The sequence below is a fragment of the Struthio camelus genome, chromosome 2 (assembly GCF_040807025.1).
Source record: "Struthio camelus isolate bStrCam1 chromosome 2, bStrCam1.hap1, whole genome shotgun sequence".
Classification (NCBI taxonomy): domain Eukaryota; kingdom Metazoa; phylum Chordata; class Aves; order Struthioniformes; family Struthionidae; genus Struthio; species Struthio camelus.
The window spans coordinates 132,039,028-132,052,984 of record NC_090943.1 but is presented as its reverse complement, the minus strand read 5'-3'; the positions used below and the strand labels follow the sequence as shown (position 1 = coordinate 132,052,984).

Sequence of the window (13,957 nt, the reverse complement as noted above, 5' to 3'; positions counted from 1 at the left end):
AAAACCTTGTCAGAGGCCTCTTTTCAAGTTACAGAAGCAGTTATCATTAATCTAGCAATAATCAACGGAAACGTCACTCCTGGATTTCACATAATCGTTATAAATGCAGTTTTGACTGCTAGATTAATAATCATAGCGTTTTGCTGTTCATATATTTGTTACTGTGTTGAGTGATAACCTATTCCTAGCATTGTAAAATAAAATCAATTTGCCCAAAGCTGGTTATCAATCAACCATGTTGTCTTGCAGGCAATAAAGACTGCTGAAGAGAAGTACAAATGGAAGAGATGCAGGTAATTAAGGAGGAAAAAGACCTGGTCAGAGAACTAACATTTGTAAGTCAAAAAGGCTATCAGTTTCTATCCAAGTGGCTGAGTTCATCCTTGAGGGTAAAAGCTATTTAGAATCGGTCTTGCTGATCAATCCTGAAGTATTATCTTACAGATTCTTAATTCAGGAAATAGGATTTGTTCTTTTCCAGTGACTTTCTTACTGGTCAGCTTTAGTGATCCTGAAATTAAAGGACCTGGAGACTGGTTACACTATATATTCAGCTGTGGGGACGCTAAGCTACCTGCACAGGCCTTCAAAACTCAGCTCAGAGTCTTCAGCTGCCCTTGGGAATTCTCCCCTATGTAGGATTCAGCCTGTGACCATCCACAGCCCAGGATGGAGCTTTATTCATTGGCTGTTCTTCATATCAAATACTTCTAAAATGTCAAAGCTTCTTAAATACATGTTAAAATACTTGCAATTATTACTGTCCAAACAGGTCAACTGGATCTACGATGTTAAGACCTTAAATAAAAGGGTCTTTTTTTCTCTTTCCTCCAAGAGTTCAGTCACTTCTCTGTACCAGGGCAGATGTGATGGTGTGAAGATAAAACTGGAGTGTTTCAGCTGACCGGCTGCACGTCTATAAGCAGGAATCAGACAATAGCCTGAATCTGTTTTTTTCCTGGCCCACACTTGGAATGGTTTGTACTGTAGCAAGCCAGTGCTATATTTGTCTCATGCTGATTAGGCATCTTTCACTCCTGTCCCTTATTTCACTCTGATATGTCCTTATGATAGTTCAATCTTGTCACCTAAATCCAGAATAGCTCTTGGCAATTGCTGCTAAGATTTAATTTACACCACGATCAAGGCCAGCTGTCAAGAATCCATGCATGGCAAGAGATTGTTACTGCTGTCTTCAAAATATTTAATAATTACGGTCAGGAACAAATAGAGATGAGCAGTGGACAGATATTTTGAGAGCTTCTGTCCTCTAGATGTTAATTAAATCAGCACAGAAACTTGCATGATTCGAACAAGTATGACATAATCCATAAACTTTCAGAAAGCTGTTTAAAATAAAAACATTTTTATTAGCAAATCATTAAGCCTATGTAGAATGAGGTTGTCCTCTTTGCTCACTGATAACCTTTTGCATCTGTGAAAAAAGTGGCATTCTTAATTAAATGTAGTGCTCCCGTGTCTCATAAAGATTTCTCTGCTGCTAAATTCTAGTACTTATTTTGCAAGGATATTGATTTTTTTTAATATTACATCCTGGTGCCAATAATATTTTACAGGTAAGTAAAATTGACAAATCCCTGAACTAAGGCTTTTAACAATGAAATGAAATATGAAAGATACTTCAGAAGCCTTTGAAGATTTTATTAACAAATACGTTTTATTTAGCATGTTATGGCATAAGATTAAACTCAACATTAATAAAGTGATATATATGCTTTTCCAGATATAATAACGTCAAAAATATTATTTTAAAAGTACTAAAAACCTCAGCAAGTTATTACATTCTGTGTGCTTTCACTATTGTTCTTTAAAACACGGTGTTTACTCACTGCCTTTCAGCTGTAAAGCTCTTGATTTCACCTCCATCTCAGTTAAGAAGCTATTATTAAGTCCTTTAAAGCATGCAAAATATTTGACTTTCAAAAACAGCCACATAGCCATAGACCTATAGAACTCACTGTAAGAATATCAATAAATAAAACTTCAGTTAGCATCTTAGTTACAGCTCAAGGCTGATCCTCAGCTGGTGGAAGTGGGCTTATGCTGACCCTAGCAAACCCCAGATGCATCAGCCAGCTCCTGATTTCAAGTTCCAAGTCATGGCAAGTTGCTTTGTCAGATATGGTATCTCCATACAGCGGAGTTTCCTACATCTCAGTAATATTTCATTATAATTTGTCTAAATCTTTAAGACAGTTACATTTGCAAAGGTCATATCTTGATTTTTAGTCCACCCGACTATATACATTTGAAAATACATATCTCTGAATACTTGAAGGAAACTTTGGGTCAAATTCTTGCATTACAGGAAAAAAAATCATGAAAGTGCACACAGATGTGTATGTATATATATACACACACGTATACATATATATGAGTGTGTGTGTGTGTGTGTGTGTGTATGTTTGTGTGTGTTGAAGCCACATTGCTACTGGCAATGTGGCTAGCCGCAGCTATATGCCACGCTGCCATTTATTGCTATAGACATAGCTCTGTGTTGGCTCGCAGGGTATACATACAGGAATGTAAACTATATTCCACAGGCTCTGCGATGGGAAGTCTTCCTACTTGGCAAAGGAGTAGGAACAGGCACAATCTGGAACCTGGGTTTTCTTTCAGGCATCTGTATGTAGACATGGATCTACCCCACTGAAGTCACTGGCACAAACTCAAAGCTTAACAGAGTATTTTACTGAACTGAAAACTAAGTTGGTATGTCAACTTCATGAACTTTTGTAGAGCAAAAATTGAAGGATTTTCCTTTTTCCACCAGATAAATCAGGTAGGATCAACACCATATTTCCAATTATGCTCTATAGTTTTGACTTAGAATGACAATTAAACATGCTGTACGGCATTAACACTGGACGTAAAACATTGAATTCCAGATCCCGGACGCAGCTTCAATGGCATTTCTTCAGCAGATGTAGAGTTATATTTTTAACTGCGAGCATGGTTTCTGTGCATGTTGGTTTGATCAGCGTCTCGGGAAGTAAAAATCCAAAGTGGCCAGTATCGCGCAGCTCAAAGGCAAATGCATAGGGAATGCCATTTTTGTAGGCCCAGTCCATAGAGCTGCCAGAACTCACATCTGAGGGAAGGAATTCAGAGAACAGTAAAACAAATGTTAAATGCTTATCCTACTGAAAGCACCAGTTATTTTGGCATTTTATCTACAGCACTCAGTGAACACTTGGGACTAAGCTGTGGCTCTCTCTGATCCTGAATGCCCTGCAGGGAAGGGCCCAGGCCCTCAGCACATTGCACAAGGTGCTCAGCATAATATGAGATTAGACTCGATGTTTGTAGAAAGAAAATAACACCTGACTTTTTTGTTTAAGAGAAACTTTATTAAAGAAGAACATTGAGGACAAAGCCCTCAGATCTCCTTGTTCTCCTCGTGAGTTTAGACTGAAGTTTTACTTCCGGCAAGGTCTCTGAGCTGGACCTGGGCTCCGCACGGTCACAGATTCACATGAACTTGTGCTGAGCAGAGCTCTTCATAGACAATTCCTTTGCAGGGAGAAGGTGAAAGATGATAAAGTAAACTACATTTACCTTTCAAAGAGCTTTTAAAATTGTTTTCTCTTCATTTCTCCCTCATTTGTTCCTGATATCCTTACAGCATGCTAGCTTTTGCATAGGTGGTGTCTATTATTAACAAAGCTTCCAGAAGAAGTGTGTTTCTTATGCTTTTCCTTATCCCCATATGTTGGTTATCCAGGAAACTTATATTTAGATAAAGATCCATCTCTCATGTGGCCTGTTTGCTTCTGTACAAGTCTAACATTAATTCACACTGCTGTTCTTTTGAAATAGAGGCTAACCGTGCTGTAATAAGCACAAGGTGATGACTGTGAGATGGAGGCCCACAACAAAGTGTGGCATGTAGTGCTCTTTAACTGAAACACAGCTCTCTTCACCAACAGCAAAAGAGAAGCAGGAGATTACTTGTGAAAAATCTTGCGATTTACTTAAGCCTCTCACTTTTTCAATTTCCCTTATCCTTACCGAGAGAATTTAGGCCTCATATAGGCTCACATCCACCCAAATAGCCTCAGTAAAAAACTGTATCTTGTTGAAACCTATTGAACTTCTTTGTCTCTTACCCGTCTACATGGAAAGCTCAGCTGACAAATGCTGTTAAATATTTAAAAGTCATATTTTAAAGATATTTTGCTATAGGGGAACATGCATTTGAAATCCACCTTCAAGAAATGGAAGACGTCTGAATAAAGACACTGTTGCTGTCCTTTATCATCATCTAGACACTGAGACATTTGAAAACTAGGTTTTAAAGTGATCCTTTTAAAGTTTAGAATGAGCTCTGTGAATAGCTGTATCTATCGCAAAGGCAAAGAAGAGGCAAAGTAGCGAAACCTTCTTTAAACTGTTTTCTCCTATATACTCCTTAACGTAGTGATGCATTTACAGCATCTGGTAAAGATATGCTTTTCAAGGTCTTCTGTTTTATCTGTTTTTGTATGTTCTGGACATGTTATTTGCTAGATTTCCTCTTTCAAATGCATTGCATTTTAATCTCTCTTACCGCATCAGTTGACTGAATCTTATTGCAATCAACTGACTGAATCAGTTACAAAACTTCCTCTTTTGCCTTCCTCACCATCCACAGCTAGAACAAAGTTCACTTTACCCAGTATTTGCTTCCTTTGTCATAATAAAGGCAATCCCCTTCTGAACAGCAGATAGGTCAAAGTCACACGTTTGAGTCAGAGGGAAACTCACACAAAGTGCTAGATGCAGGACCGTATCTGTATCTTATCCCATAAGCTGACTGAAGAGCGTTAACAGCATTATAGGCTGCAGACTCCTGTGTGTGGGAGAAAAACAAATCCATAAATTAGATTTTGCATTAAATACTGCAACAGAATTGGAACCTGAGCTACAGATCATTTACTTCTAATGCAATGCTGTATTCCCCAAGTTCTGTGGAAGCTAATTTAAAAAGATTTTAAGGAATAAATACTTTATTTGTTTTTACTGACAGCAATTCCCTAGTACTAAAAATTTGACTCAGTATTTTCATGGCGTAAAGAAGCTCACTGCACTATGAATGATCATCCATGAAGTAGATGGAATTATTGGTAGCTATTGCATCTATTGCAACACCAAATATAGGTCACAATGAGACCGAACTACCCTTCTGTGCAGTTTAAAAGCCATGCAAGTGTTTTCCTTTAATACCAGTGGATGTATGTCCCAGTCCACTAACCCTCATCTCTGCTGGGCTTGTAGTGAAGGTGAAATTATCTACTGGGGACATCCCACAGTGGTCAGTGAGCACAGCGGGAAGAAGGAAGGAGCTAACTCCACTCCTGAATCTCTGACGGGTTGGTCAGTGCTGTTCTAACTTTCCCTGGGACCGGCCGATGCAGACTTGGAGAACACTTTCCTCTGCTGCAGAACTGCAGCTTTGGTATGGCATACAGTACATCAAGATCCATAGTGATGCAGTCCGTTTAGGAAGTTTGTGACAGTCTATGAAACTAGGTGCAGAAAGCTGGGCATCTCACAAATTTGGAGAGTCACCCACGGATACCTCTGGCAGATAAAGAGAAAAGACGCACGTAGTCAGAAGAAAAAGGAAGGTTATGATCCCAAAGGAAAGATTCCTGGAGAGCATACAGTGAAAGCAGAGAATATCTAGAATAATGCAGAAAGATCTCCCTACAGAGAGACAGTACATGAACACCATCAGAAATTGAAAGTGCTGGACTTTGAGCTTTCTTTTGAATCTGTAATGTTTATATTATTTTTGTCACCTGAAGAGCTGTAGGATTCAGTTCATGCAAGTTTTTGTGAACTTGGTCCTTACACTGCTGTTCAGCAGACACTAGCTGAGTGCACTGGGTAAGATTACACTATGCTTGCCTTTCCATTTACACTTTTTCACTAAGTTTCCACTCATTTGCAATTGTCAAGAATGAGGATTCTGGCTAATCTTTGGCTTGACCGGTACGGGTGTTCCCATTGGGAATCTGTTTCAGTTCTAGTAAAGATGCTAGAGGAAATTGCTTTAAAATGTCATTCCAGGGGGGGAAAAAAAATCTTTTCCATTTATTGGCCATACAGTATGGCTTTGGGCAGTTTTCTTTACACTGAGAAATCACTTCCCAATGGAAGAGTGATTTTTTTCCCTATTATAAGAATTCATTAGACACCATTAGATTTCTTCGTGTGTTTCCTTGGCCCTTGTTGTTTCTCAGCACAGGGATGATATTGCCAGAAACTCAGCCTGACATTTTCAGCTTGTCTCTTCTCCTCTTATCATCTCCATGAGAAACTGCATGACGACAGAAACTGGTAGGAACAATTAATGCTGTTGGGAACTTCTGCAGGGTTTGGATGTGGGAGTAAGTTGACCCAGAAAGGTAACGTCTCACCAACTATGAGGAGCGGGGGGAGGTCTAAGGAAGGGGGAAATGCTGTCACTTGGGTCTATTCCTCCTATTATGCATGCAGTTGTCTCAGCTTGTGCAAGTCATGACACACAGGACCCATGATGCAGTGAGATGTGTCAGACCACATGAGAGCGGAGGAGTGCCAATGTGAGCTGCAGCAGTGGGAAAGCTGCCTCTCAGGGCCATGGGGCATGAGGAGCTCCAGCCGTGGTCCAGGGCTGTTGTCCATCGCTGGCACTGAAGCCCTGAGGATTAGGTTTGGTCAACAGAAGTTTGGCAAGCAGCTGTGCCTGGCATTTAGGATCCTGGAGCCACGGTGTGGAGTTGGGAAGATCTGACCACAGACAGGGCACGGAGCGTAGCGCACTGAGTGCAAGCAGGGCTCAGCTGAGGGGGCTGAGAGCGACTGGACAGCAATGTCCCAGGAGATATGTCATAGAAAGGAGAACCTAATGAGGAAGGAAAAGATTCCACGTATACGAGTTACACATCATACAGCCATGAGACAAAAAAACAAACCCTGATGAAAACATTTTGAAAAAATATTTTGGCAATGCCTGTTTGAATACAGCACAACAGTACTGAGCTCTGCGCAAAGGCAGCAACTATGCAAAGGTTAGCTGGGGAGTGACCGAAGTATGTGACTGGCAGACAGAAAGACATCCCCAGGCATTGTGAACATGCTGGTCTTAGCCTTGAGGGATGCTGCTTGCTTCAACTGTTGGAGTTATGTACCCCAAAAGGGGGACAATTCTGACCTGCATCATATACAAAGCAGATCTGATCTAAATAAAGCCATGGAAGCAGTCTTTGAAAACCCTCAAGGAGAAAGCTTGACATAACATTATCAGATTTTTACAAAGAGATATACAAAATTGGTCATGCCATATGAGGTCACTGTAACCACTCAGGCAAACGCCTGTAGAGGAAGAAAAGGAATAAACAGTAAGTGAAATCTAAAACCCTCTGGGTGGGTGAATGTTTCTGCCGTTTATTTCAATCTAAAAGTACAATTTCATTTAAGTCTCTTAAAAGAACAGATTTATGGAGAGTGCTAGGAAGAGACCTGTGCCTAAGTTAGAACAGAATATTCATGTTGTGATCAGTACACAGCCCTCCAGTTTCGAAGCAACTCTGAATAATTGAACGCTTTAACTGAAATGGTAGCTGACAGCTCACTAGTATGTTGTGACCCGGACAGAAGCATCTTTCCTTTTGCTTTGGATTAATTGCGACCCCTTGTTAACAGTAAACGTTAATCATCTGCTGTGCATGTGGAGTCCTACAGTTGTCCACCCAGCACATGTGGTCCAGCGAAGCTTGTTCCATCAGCAGCAGGAAACAGAGACTGTTGCTTTTCAACTCATATAATTCTCCACGAGAACTGAAGAATCTGGAACCTCAGTTCAAGTGACCATGATAGACACTTCAAATAATGAAGATTACGCATTTAGGAATCATTAGGTGATAGAGCCTTTGGCTGTAGGCAAATATTAAAACACACAAATAAATAAGCAACAGTATTCCATTCGTTTTCATTCTAACCCCCAAACTGAACTTTCCCAACAACAGGAAATTACTCCAGTTTCTTATTCCAGCCTCCTTGCTCTTTCTGCCCCACTGCAATAAAAAGAAGTACAGACTCCAAAATATCACCAGAATACTTAGAATTGGGATTTGACTTTCATTTATACAGGGCTGTTGTCTTTCTTTGTCACTTAGGTCTCTGCTTCACTCCTTCTGACACTGACTGCAAAATCTGAGGTCTTACAAACTCAAGGAACACCTACCACTCAGCAAAAACCAAGTTCCTTTTGTGTAAAAGCTGTAGAGGGAAAGGTAGTGTGTGTGTGCTGAGGGGCAGTTACCCCGCATCTCTGAATGGAAATAACTCTCGAGCTACAAGAACAACGTGCATTAAAAATTTACTGGTATGTGTGAAAACCCTCAGTTTGAGATTCTTTTTCCTTAGAATGAATTTCCTGACATGGTGTTGTCTTACATTACGCTGGGTATTTTCATAGAGACATTCAACAATCATCTTCCTGCAGAGGAGATGCTGATTCTTCCTCACATCGCTACCTTTTCTTTTGGTGTCTTGCCAGTTCTTAGAAAATATGCCTGCACCTGCGGTCTTCAAAGAAGTGAGATCCTGTGATTTCAAACTCCCAATCTACCTTTTTTTTTTTTTTTTTTTTTGTGAGCAGTAGTCAGTAGTTCACTTGGGGAACTCTTTTATCCCTTTGCCACCTCTTCAAAAGAGGGTGGACAAGGGAGAATAAATAGTGGATTCATGACTTCATTCGCTGTCAGGATGCGCTGAATGGCACATGTTAAGTACAATGCAGGACTGAGCTGCCAGCCTCCACAAGTCTCACATTTTTAGCTGCTCTGGTCGCTTTGTTGACTTCTGATTTACTCTATTTCCTAGGAATGACATCAGGCAGGACATTTTTAGTAGCCGGTGGAATTAAGTGTCTTAACAGAAATAAACCAACAAAGAGAGCTCAGTTTGTGCAGTGTTGGTTGTTTGGTCTCCTGAGATGACAGCTGAGTGAAACTGCAGTGAAGCTCCATGGACTAACAACATCATTTATTTTGCACAGGATAAACTTAAGAGGCAGTTAAGTTCCTTGTGGAGAAAACTAGCTGAAGCTAGAAAGTTAAGAATCACTGCAATATTCAAGGCCAAAATGAGACACAGAAATTTTGGACAGGGACTGAAGGCCTAAGAAAGTGGCTTGCTACTGCCTGACGCAATGCGTGTTTGTGAGCCGGAGCAGAGAGAAAGCAAAGCTTGCGAAACATTTCCCTAAAACAACAGGCTAAAGGGAGGGTTTTATGATGCTGACAGAAAAAAGTCCTCAAATTGTGAGCAGAGGAAATAACTCTCATGCTTTTGGATGAGCATAGACTATATGAAATGTGTCTATTCTTTGTAAACAGATAGGCTTACATCAAAAACCAGACTATTACCAATTTATTCTAACAGACAAAATCTTCAAAACATCTGATATGAGTTGCTTGGCTCAAAAGGGTAAAAAACCTATGTCTGAGCAGGATGACACATAAAGCAATAGAAACTTTACTTTTGGAGACATCTACTAGATTTCTCTTCTAATTGATAAATAAACCATGTCACTTGTTTTGTTCATAAAATTGAAGAAGATCTTCGAGCTTCTAGTATTTAGGCTGAAGTTCTGAGCCCGAAGGGACAGAATTTCAACTAGATGCCCAAGGACTTAACTACATAATTCCCATTACTGTTAATTACATAAAGTACTATAATTAAAACCCAGGGATTTATCCTACGAAATAATTTACAGGGATGGATGGATGGAAGCTGATTTAATCAAATTACTGCTGATGCACTTGGAGTGACAGTTACATAACCAGAAATAAAATTGTCAGTGGATCCAGAATAAATACTGCTCTGTATTAAATATATGCAAACCATCAGAGAAACAAGTCTCCTCTCAAAACAAAGTGTATCAAAAATAAAAAATAGGGATGTATTTTCTCCCAAGCGCTAATATACTTACCACACAGCTGAAGTTTGGAATAGTTGCATACTTGTAAGAGTAGGGGTACAGCAGCATCTGTGCATAGGCATGGAAGGACAAATAGGCTTTTATTTGTTTGCGATGTTTGCGAAGAAAATGAGCAACGGCCTTTACTTCAGGTTCAGACTCAGGAAAGGGACCACAGTAGGTGTCATCGCATGGGTGAATTGAAGCACCTTCATCTACAGATGGAAAGAGAAAGCTGAGATGAGCTATCACAGAGAATCTGTAAGGGTCATTCTGGCTTAACCCTTGCGGGTCTGCATGCAAAAGCATGAAAAACAATAAATAAATTGCTTTTTTTCTGATTGATGAGTGTGAGCCAGTGGGACCTCAGTACAGCAGTCTGGTCATTTGATAGACACATCAAGTTGCCAATTGGCCAGCTATAGGCCGCTCTTTTCAGGGAATATATTTTTAACCCAACAGAAAAAGGAGGGTCTTGACCTCATTGCATTTTCTTCTCTAGCTTTCCATATGAGGAACACATTTTTTGAGGGCACTCCAGCACGGAAGTTTGCTTATAACTGCTGAGGGGTCTCAATGGGTCTGGTTAAAATCAGAGAGCTATACCTGTTTCACTAGTCACCGTCAAGACAAGTCTAGCTCTTAAGAGCATGTTAATGTTGTAGCTACTACAATGATGGTTACAAGGGTAGGCAGATAACCTCATCACGCATTACCTTAGAGACTGCTTTAAAAGACGAAAAAAGTCCATAACTACTTCCTATCTTCACTCTTGCAAACCTTAGGGGAAAAAAAATGGCAAGCCGCATGGAATGGTTGCTCAGTTAAAACAGAAATCATCTAGGGTTGCACAAGGCTTACTCTTCTCTTGGGTCAGGAGTTTAATTGTGAGGATTTCTTTCAACACATCAACCTGCTCAGGTGGCAGTAAGCTACAAAAGTGAGGCCTACCTGTAATATCCCATGAGGAAGTGAAAGATGAAACTCAGAAAAGGAGACGAGGCAGAGGCTCCTTTATCATTTAGCAATCCTGGATCTAAGCCACCATCTCATTTACAGTTTAGGGAATGAGATTAAAGGAACAATATTTATGCAAATCAATTGTGCTCTTTTATCCACTGATTTCAAAATGCCACCTGTTTTACACTGACCTACAGAGTAATAATAGTTTGGCTGCGATATTCTCTGGTGCCATTAGGGACTTGTAGAAACAGTCTTTTATTAGCTTTCCTCCATAGAGCAAGTACTCCCATCTCCAAATAATAAGAAACAAGCAATGTACTGTGATAGCACATAATAATATGAACTACAATAGGGTTAGGCAATCAGCTAGAGGCCAAAAAAAAATTAAAAAGTGGAAGAATTTCATACTGCAGCTTCATTTATAATATGAAAACAGGAGGCTATCATTCAAAGACCACCAATGGGGATTTCAAAAGGTATCAATGCTTAGATAGCAATGGATATATTGAGGGCAGATGGTCTGCTCCCTGCAGAACAGATGGCCATCAAGTCATCCAAATCCCAAGAGTACCCTGCATCAATTTCTTGTCAGATACTGTAGCTAAAGGAAAGCCATTTAACCATTTAACAGAGCCTCTAAGAGTTCTTGCTTTTTGGGTGGATACTTCATCTCCCGTTACAGTGTTGTGTCATCATCAATCATGAAAATAAACACCACTGCTAATAAACAGCATCATCCTTCAAGATAAATGTAAAATGACCCAACGGTAAATAACAACTCAGTTTAGTGAATTTTAGTAAAGAAAAGATGCTCTAAACTGTTCAGTCTATTGTAGGGAGCCACTGGAAATCCCAGCTGTAGTTAATGCTTTGCCTTAAGTGAAGCTGCCTGGGAGTGAAAAGACAGAGTTTCCATGGTGCCCACGGATAATGTAAGCTGATCCTCAGTTTTCACACTGGAAGGTCTTTTACAGTAACATAAGCAGGAAGAAAAAAGATATAGTAAATATCAGCTCCTGTGAAATGTCAAAGTTACAGTATGAGAAGAAAATGAAATTACAGAAGAAGTCAACATGCTGCCTTATTTTGTACCTGGCAGCATACTGTGGGAGGACAAGTATCTTCCAACATCCATCATGAGATCAAATGTACAGAGAAAGTGTGTGCAGAGACAGATAAAACCAAGTTTGCTTTGGTACAGAGGCAAGACTGCGGGACTAAGGATGAGCTGGAGCCCAAGCCTCAAACTTCCTTGCAACCACTGCTCCTGCCAGTGCGTGGTACTGTCCTCAGTGCATAATGTGGATGCGTTGGAAATTTTACTTTCTCCCCTGCTTTCCTGGGGGCTGCAGATGCAGCTCCCTTAACTAGATTTGCCCCATGAAAGGATCGAGTTCTCAGTGTCTCATTATTGGTTTAAAAACGGCTATTTATTTAACGAACAGTAAACCGTTGCTCTACTTATTGCACATACATATATTACAAGGAGCATCTCTATCCCGGAGAACTTGCAATCGGTATTCACCTGGGTCTGTCTGTATGCAGTTACTGTGCACTAGTTTGAGCACAGAAGGCTGCAGAGTGAAAGCTACCATAATCAGTGATATATCCCTTTTTTTTCAGTCCCTAGAGAATACAGAAGCAACATCATAAAACTTACATCAAAGTCTGACACCTGAAGGAAGGAGGAAAGCAGAAGGGATGCAGCGTTATCTCTACCAAATAGCTAGCTTCAGCTAGCACTCAGCTGCTTTGCTGAAGTGCAGACCCCGCCACAGCACACCTGCCTGCAAGCCCTGCGGTGAAGTTCAAGCCTTGTCCACAAACAGTAAGTGCGACTGAACTGAATTGAAAGGTTTTTAAAAGCACGCACAGTATAAAATTTTGCATGCATCATGATTATACAAGCCTCAAAGTGTGATATGATCCAGATTCACCCCCGCCTCATTTAGTGTCAGATTAATGAGAACATGGGGCCCAGGGCGAGGAGCTTCGGAGCACCAGGCGCCCACGAAAGAGCTCTTTATTCTCTGGCAAAATATTAAACTTCTGTGAATCTCCATTTTAACAGAGAATGAGATGGAGCGTGGGGTCCAGTTTGAGAAGCAGAGCATGTGCTTGGTGAGATGATGAGCAGCCTTGAATAAATTCCCATTTTTTAAACTTGGGGTGGGGAACCTGTCTTTCATATTTAGTGCAGGGCAGACGTGCAACAGATAGTGCATCACAACACACGATGTGTGTGCACGCGTACGTGTGTGCATTGCTGTAGTTTTGCTCAACCTAGAAAACACATTTTGTGCTGACAAACACACAGACATCTTTCAGGACTGAGTAAAAAGTATTTGTGTTTTAATATAGTGGCTGGGAAGCAAGTGGCCATCTTCTGCACAATAAATGTATGTGCTCACAACATCTGCAGTTCTGATTTATAATCTTAAGTAAAAGATGATAACACTGACGCAGGACGTTGGTTCAGTTTTAGATTACCTTCCCAGCATAAAATTGCCTCAAAGGTCATGATAGCAGCCCTGCGACTATCTTCTGTATTGGAGGGATTCTTGTCTAGCATAGACTTTCTTTAACTGCTTCTGTATCTCTTTACTGCGAGTTGATAAAAATTGAAAGCATATTTTACAGGCGCTTACTGTATTGCATCTTTTTTTATGTTTCTGTTTTCTGCTGTCTGATTTATAATCATCCCTGGCAGATTATTCACACTTAACATTTTCAAAAATCTACTTAAAAATAAAATTAAAGACTTCCTATGGGAGACAGATGGGCAGAAGGGAGGGCTGTTGCACTAGCACTACGCAAACACAATTTCTGCCTTTATACGTTTATAATGTAAATAGACAAGGCAGAGAGACACTGAAGGAGAAAACAGTTGCACAGAGAGGTGAAAGGAACTACCTCAAGGTTGGAGAGCTCGTCAGCAGAAGAACTGGGAATAAAAGGTAGTAACAACCAGGAATATAAGGAATAGTTTCACAATGAAGTGCTATTACTTGCTACTACACC

The 13,957-nt window shown here is 40.3% G+C and overlaps 1 protein-coding gene across 2 annotated transcripts in view; it reads right to left on the bottom strand.

Moving 5' to 3' along the window:
- Window positions 1-2,465: 2,465 nt before the first annotated feature.
- CPA6 (carboxypeptidase A6) overlaps window positions 2,466-13,957 on the bottom strand; it is an 82,844-nt gene continuing 71,352 nt past the window's right edge. For both annotated transcript variants that reach the window (XM_068932560.1, XM_068932561.1), the window contains 3 exons: window positions 9,986-10,188; window positions 4,768-4,852; window positions 2,466-3,112 (listed from right to left, as the gene is read on the bottom strand). In XM_068932560.1, the coding sequence (XP_068788661.1) occupies window positions 2,925-3,112; window positions 4,768-4,852; window positions 9,986-10,188 (476 nt within the window). In that variant the 3' untranslated portion in view covers window positions 2,466-2,924. The remainder of the gene's footprint in view (window positions 3,113-4,767; window positions 4,853-9,985; window positions 10,189-13,957) is intronic.